General features: G+C 42.6%; 1 protein-coding gene across 1 annotated transcript in view; it reads left to right on the forward strand.

Moving 5' to 3' along the window:
• The window catches only part of PLEKHH1 (pleckstrin homology, MyTH4 and FERM domain containing H1), a 72,657-nt gene that overhangs the window by 31,553 nt on the left and 34,064 nt on the right, over window positions 1-7,040 (forward strand). The window contains 5 exon segments of the mRNA XM_015413282.1: window positions 794-955; window positions 1,711-1,811; window positions 2,656-2,812; window positions 3,159-3,267; window positions 5,367-5,479. Coding sequence (XP_015268768.1) covers window positions 794-955; window positions 1,711-1,811; window positions 2,656-2,812; window positions 3,159-3,267; window positions 5,367-5,479 — 642 coding nt within the window.

Raw genomic sequence — 7,040 nt, forward strand, 5'->3', positions numbered from 1 at the left:
CTGCTGAACAGGACAAAGGGATTTCCAGCCCTGGATCATAAATCCATGCTCCTGCTGCAAACCAAAATGCTCCCCTGAAATGCTGCTTCTGAGGGCCAAGGGACTGAAGGCGGAATTGAAGGTCTACCACAGGAGTGGGGAATCTGCAAAAATTGCCCATCTTCTGACTGCTTAAATCTTCCAGAGGATCAAATTCATTTATTTCATATAAAACTTGTTAACTATTAATGGCAATAGTTAAAACTTCTGCTTGTAGCTTCTTATTCAGGACAGACTATGTTGCCCAACGTGTATAATATAAGCTGAATGTAAAATGTCATCAAAAAGGATATTGGGACTTTTCTGGTTAATCCAAAACTGAATGGCACTAGGAGTTCTCTAAAAGAGACAGTCCACATATTGTATCCATCTCAATTTAATATGCATAAAAATTCTTAAGGAACAACTAAATTCTGAGCATATATCATAACAAATAACCCTTCAGCAATTTGTCATTAGCGAATGCACTGTCATTCTTATGGCAAGTCACTAGTACCAATGGACTCTTTGTCAAGGAGAAAGTAGTTGAACGGTTTCCTTGCTTAGCACACTTAAGTATCACAGAGTGGCTTAAGCTTCAGTGTTCTCTGTAACATTAAAAAAGCAATGTTAACTTTTTAAGTTTTGAGGTCTTTCTTGAGTATTCATTGTTGGAAAGTGAATGCAACCAGGATTTTAATACTTAAGACCTCAACCACTACAAAACTGCTTTGTGCCTTATGGTAGTAGCTTGTGACTTTCCCTTTTACTTTAGCTTGTCACTGCAAAAAGGACCTACTTCTTGACAGCTGACTCTCCTAACATCTTGGAGGAGTGGATCCTTATCCTTCAAAATATGATCAAAGTGAAAGTGACCAGACACACCGAAGTCCCTCTCAGTGATGCAAAACCCACTGTGAAAGGCTGGCTCACCAAGGTACTACATCGCTCTACCAGATGCAGTTTGGCTTGTCCCATAGCCACATACAGAACAGGATATGGGACAGCAAAGGTGGATCAATTTGCCATCTTTTGTGAAAACCTTAAATATGCAAAATATTTTAATTGTTGTGACAAGATAAAAATGATTTCTTCCATAACAGATCCTAACTATTAGGTTAGGTTTACAAATAATTTAAACCAGGATCCACCATCTCTTCTCTCAGGACTAAGCTGAGCAGATGAGTGATAGCCAGATGTGAACAGCTTGCCTGCAGTTTCTTAAAAGTGTTAACAACATCCATGGGAGTGAGGTGGGGATTCCAATTTTGGTGTTGCGGGGGGGGGGCTTGCCCCTTTCCTCTGTATGCTGTTTTCCCAATTTAAATCACTTCTACCACTGCCATTTTTTGCATGGGGGGAAATAGTAAATCTGGATGGGGCAGTTTGACATCAGAAAAATGGTGTATGAGAGAGAGAAAGAGGAATAACTCCCTTTCTGTGCACTTCTTTAGCCACTTCAATACTTGAAAAAACATGGGAGATCATTTTGTGTCATCAGAGTCTGGCTCATTTCGAATAGAAGAGGCTCTTCCGTTCCCACATTTTGAAGAGAGACTGCACCCTTCCTTTTTTAGTTTTCCATGACACTCCTGAGAATACCTAACAGCCTAAGCTCTGCCATTGGGGAGAAAAGTGGGGTATAAATCAATACAGTGAGATGATATTTTCATTGCTATGCTATTTCTACAGGTGAAACATGGGCGCTCTAAGCTGGTTTGGTGTGCACTGATTGGAAAGACTTTTTACTATTATCGAAATCATGAAGACAAGGTATTTTCCTCCCTTCCTCTGCTGAGTAATTTTCATTTCTTCACATCAGTTGTAGTAGACATCTTCCCTCTCTTCTATATTCAGTTTTACAACCCCCTGTGGGAAAATACGTATTCATATATAACACACACAATTGGGATGACGGTCACCCAAAGGACCTTTCCTCCCAGATTTCATATATATGGGAGAAAGTGTCCTTATTCCATAACCAGTTAAAGTTCTCACTTGTACAGCTGGCCGTGAAAGGTGTGAATTAGTATGTGAGTAAGCTTATCCTTCCATTACCAGGATTCTCAAAGAGGGGTGAGTGTCTATTTTTAAAAACAAAACTGGATCACATGGGTTAAGGGAGATAAACTCAACTGTCAGTATTACAAATTCCTTAGCTTTTCCTCCACAGAGAAACTGCTCCAACTCCTCTGTTCCTTTGGTCCTATTTGTATCATTTAGTCACCCTTTCCTGCACCTTTTCCAGCACAACAGTAGTTCCACTTAAGTGTGGCGTGCAGTACATGTGCTGCACCATGCGTACTTTTTGTTGTTGTTCACTTGCACAGTCGAGTCCAACTCTTCGCAACCCCATGGACCACATCATGCCAGGCCCTCCTGTCTTCTGTTGTGCTCCGGAGTTTGCTTAATTTCATGTTTGTTGCCTCGATAACACTGTCTAACCATCTCATCCTTTGCCGTCCCCTTCTTCTGTTACCTTCTATCTTTCCCAGCATCAGGGTCTTCTCCAGTGAGTGCTCCCTTCTCATTTGGTGGCCAAAGTATTTGAGCTTCAGCTTCAGTATCTGGCCTTCCAGGGAACAGTCAGGGTTGATTTCTTTTAGGATTTACTGATTTGATCTCCTTGCAGTCCAGGGGACTCTCAAGAGTCTTCTCCAGCACCATAGTTCAAAAGAATCTATTCTTCGGCGAGGCCAGTGGTGGGGGCCTCTTTTCTTCTTACTGCACCCTGGTGATTCACCCTCCAGATCAGAGTCCTGTCTACTTACTAATTGGTACAAAACAGGAAAAGGTATAGACTGACTCAAAAAGAGCCTGGGGGCTAAGGTGTAGGGGGCACTACATGCTAATGCACAAAAATCACTGAGCTTGCTGTCTGGCCTGGATCTCCTGGTTTGTTCCATGATACTTATGAAAGCACTGTTTTATGTACAAAATATGAATTCCGTGGAAAGGCCCCTGTGGTAGCTTGAGATCAAGAAACATGTAGTAAGAGCTGCAGAGAGCCCAAATTAGCCCTTTTTATCACTCAAGCCCATTAAAAGGATACATTTGAATGCATGCCTCATGTTTAATGCTTTAGAGTTAATCATATAACCTTTCCGGCAACACTCAACCATCACTCTTTTTATCCCAAGGATACTTGGTTGTATCACCTGACAGTAGCAGCAGGCAGCAGCAGTGCCAAAGTGGGCACTACCTATGAACAGCTGATTGGGAAATTACTGGATGCAGAAGGAGACCCAAGTAAGTGGGAAACTAAATGTTTTTTTCCCCTTGAGGCAATGGTGAGGATCTTATTTATAGATATGGTATCTAACCATACCTGTTTCAGCAGGTCACCCAGACATCATGCAAGCATGTGTTCCTGTCCATAAATGTGCACACATATATTTTTATTTCTTTAAAATCAATATCCCACTTTTTAGCCCCCCAAAGTGACTATTTTGTTTGTAGGAATGAAGTATTTGGGGGGCACTTGTGATATGCTTACATCCTTGATACTTGTTCATCAGCATGCCACAAAGTATTTTACTGATAAAGATCCTGCCAGCACCAAAGACCCTCTGACTTAGTTATACCTACAAAACTGAACTGCTTCACACTAGCAATTCAGTGTATGAGAGGATTTCAGATGGCTTGGAAGTAGGTAGCAGTACTGCTCCCTGCAGTCTTCTGTTTTTGAGATAGGGATGTGCACCATGAGAAAAAATCAGTATTTTTTGGATCCAGACATCAGGGAGCCGGAAAATATTGGTTTTCTTGGTTATTCAGGTCCTAAATACCGGTTTAATATTCGGATCTGGGTTGTTGGTTTTTTTTGGGGGGAGGGATTCTGATATTATTTGACAGCTCCCAGAGTGGAAAGACTGTCCCTGAAACTAGGTAAACTTCTCTGGGGCTGGAATGACAGTCCCCAGAGTGGAAGAACAGTCCCTGGGAGTAGCATAAGTGTTCTGGAACTGGAATGACATGCCTGAGAGTGGAAAGACAGTCCCTAGCAATGGAATCAGTGTTCTGGAACTGGAATGACATGCCTGGCAAGCATGTGTTCCTGTCCATAAATGTGACTGGAATGCCCCGAATAGTTTAGCTGGTTTCAGGGGCTACCATTCTACTCTGGGGACAGTCATTCCAGTCCAAAAACAGTTTATCTGGTTCTAGGGACTGTCTTTCCACTCTAGGAACTGCCTTTCCTGTCTCAGAACACTTCTGATACTCTCAGGGGCCATTATTCTACTTTGGGGACTGTCATTCTAGTCTGAGAGCACTAATTCCTGTCCCAGAGGAGCTTCATTCAACTCTAGGGGCTGTAATTCCAGTCCCAGAGTAGTCTAACTGGGCCCAAAGACTGTCAAACTAAATCCATTCCGCATTTTCATTGCAAGTTTTGTGTGCTTTAATCCCCCAATGTTGAACCATAGAATCCAAAGCAAGCCAATTTAAGCAAAGAACACAATGGTGCAGGACCAACAGAACTAGTTTCAAAGCACAGAATGCAAGCCAAACCAACCTGGCAAGCCCATACCAAGTCCTGGCAAGAACACACTGACACAGACACACAGCAAAGTTAAGGCAAAACAGTCCTGAGAGTCTTAAAACACTGGTTCCCAATATTCCTGTTTACTCCCGAATATTTATGGAATTTTTCAGGACCCATTTACCAATGTACTGGAGAATTCTGGATACCAACCAGACATCCAAACATATCTGGAAAAATCTGATAAGGTATTTTCCAGGTATTTATTCCAACCAGAGATACCTGAACACACATCCCTAGTTGAGACTCATCCATATGGTTGCTTCCCTATTCCTGGTCCAGTACTTGAGTTCACAGCTTGGATCTGGAGAAGAAGTATGTTCTTCCTAGGAAATCCCAATGGTAGTATAGCAGGCATGGTGAGTATGGAGAAGACACCTAAGCAGACTACAATGCCAGCCCTGGTTCTCTGTTTGCCTCTGACAGCTGTATGAAGCAACGGAGGCTTAAACACCATTTACAGTGGACTTCAGGAGTCCTTTTTGCCCCTGAAATTAGGGTGTGCTTTTATTGTGGCCTTTGTATACGTTGGCCTGTTGCTTTTACGTGGTGATGAAATCAGTGGACAGCTGATATACATCTTCAGAAAAATGCATAGTTTTTAATATGGCAAAATGTGCAGCCACTTGCCAATATTTTGAAATAAAGAAGTCTCCAAGAGGGTTGTAGTTAGTGGTTTTTCCTAATGTGTTGTTCCGCTCTGTTGGCGAACTGTCAAGTGTGAAGCTATTGAGACCGGGTGTGAACACTACTTTGCAAGAGTTCCCCTCTATCTAGTATAGCTTTGTCTTGTCCACTCTTTCAGATTCTCCTTTGTGGAAACACCCTGTGCTGTGTCACAGCAAGGACGGCCTGCACACGCCCCTCACCACTCTGCCTTCAGAGGCCCTGCAGACAGAGGCCCTGAAACTCTTCAAGGTATTTAAAGAGACAATGCAGTTGGTTTTCATAATGTTCTGTTCAAATACTGGATAGCAGAAGGGGATATGTTAGGGAGAATAAAGCCTGCATAAGATATTTATTATTGCTGGGGATGGTTTTGGCCTAGATCTGAAGACACTCATGCAAGGGTTTTGTACTGAATTTGCCAAGGAGTGATGGGGCCAGATGTGTACTTTTGCCTCTAGTGTAATGAAGGGTGGAGAAGGAAAGAGAGCAATTCTGGAAAGACAGATATGACCTTAGGCCCTCCTGCTCCTGTTGAGGTAGTACAGAAAATCCTGCTCTTAGTGCTACATGACATTTGTGCTACAGACTGACCACACTTGTGACATACATATTTACTATGAAGTACATTGTACTGGAAAGAAAGTAGTAAGTGTTTATTGCAGATGCCAACTGTGAAGGCCATGGTAGTACCATTCATGGCTTATATTGGATAGCATTAGTATGCACCGCTGAGCAGTGGTAATAGCAATGTTAGCTTTTCAGAAGCATGTCTACTAAATGTCTCTTGTTTTCCCTGCCGTGCTTGATAACATATTCAGTTTCTTTTCTTAGTGCCCTCTAGGCTATTTGCACATGCGTGAATCAAAAGTGGAAGAAGTGGATCGCTCCTGTGACTCTGATGAGGATAATGAGGCCAGTGGTGGGGGCCTCTTTTCTTCTTACTGCACCCTGGTGATTCACCCTCCAGATCAGAGTCCTGTCTACTTACTAATTGGTACAAAACAGGAAAAGGTATAGACTGACTCAAAAAAGAGCCTGGGGGCTAAGGTGTAGGGGGCACTACATGCTAATGCACAAAAATCACTGAGCTTGCTGTCTGGCCTGGATCTCCTGGTTTGTTCCATGATACTTATGAAAGCACTGTTTTATGTACAAAATATGAATTCCGTGGAAAGGCCCCTGTGGTAGCTTGAGATCAAGAAACATGTAGTAAGAGCTGCAGAGAGCCCAAATTAGCTCTTTGTTTATCACTCAAGCCCATTAAAATGATACATTTGAATGCATGCCTCATGTTTAATGCTTTAGAGTTAATCATATAACCTTTCCAGCAACACTCAACCATCACTCTTTTTATCCCAAGGATACTTGGTTGTATCACCTGACAGTAGCAGCAGGCAGCAGCAGTGCCAAAGTGGGCACTACCTATGAACAGCTGATTGGGAAATTACTGGATGCAGAAGGAGACCCAAGTAAGTGGGAAACTTTCCGGCAACACTCAACCATCACTCTTTTTATCCCAAGGATACTTGGTTGTATCACCTGACAGTAGCAGCAGGCAGCAGCAGTGCCAAAGTGGGCACTACCTATGAACAGCTGATTGGGAAATTACTGGATGCAGAAGGAGACCCAAGTAAGTGGGAAGCTAAATGTTTTTTTCCCCTTGAGGCAATGGTGAATATCTTATTTATAGATATGGTATCTAACCATGCCTGTTTCAGCAGGTCACCCAGACATCATGCAAGCATGTGTTCCTGTCCATAAATGTGACTGGAATGCCCCGAATAGTTTAGCTGGTTTCAGGGGCTACCAT

The sequence above is a fragment of the Gekko japonicus genome, unplaced genomic scaffold (assembly GCF_001447785.1).
Source record: "Gekko japonicus isolate JY-2015 unplaced genomic scaffold, Gekko_japonicus_V1.1 scaffold32, whole genome shotgun sequence".
Lineage (NCBI taxonomy): Eukaryota > Metazoa > Chordata > Lepidosauria > Squamata > Gekkonidae > Gekko > Gekko japonicus.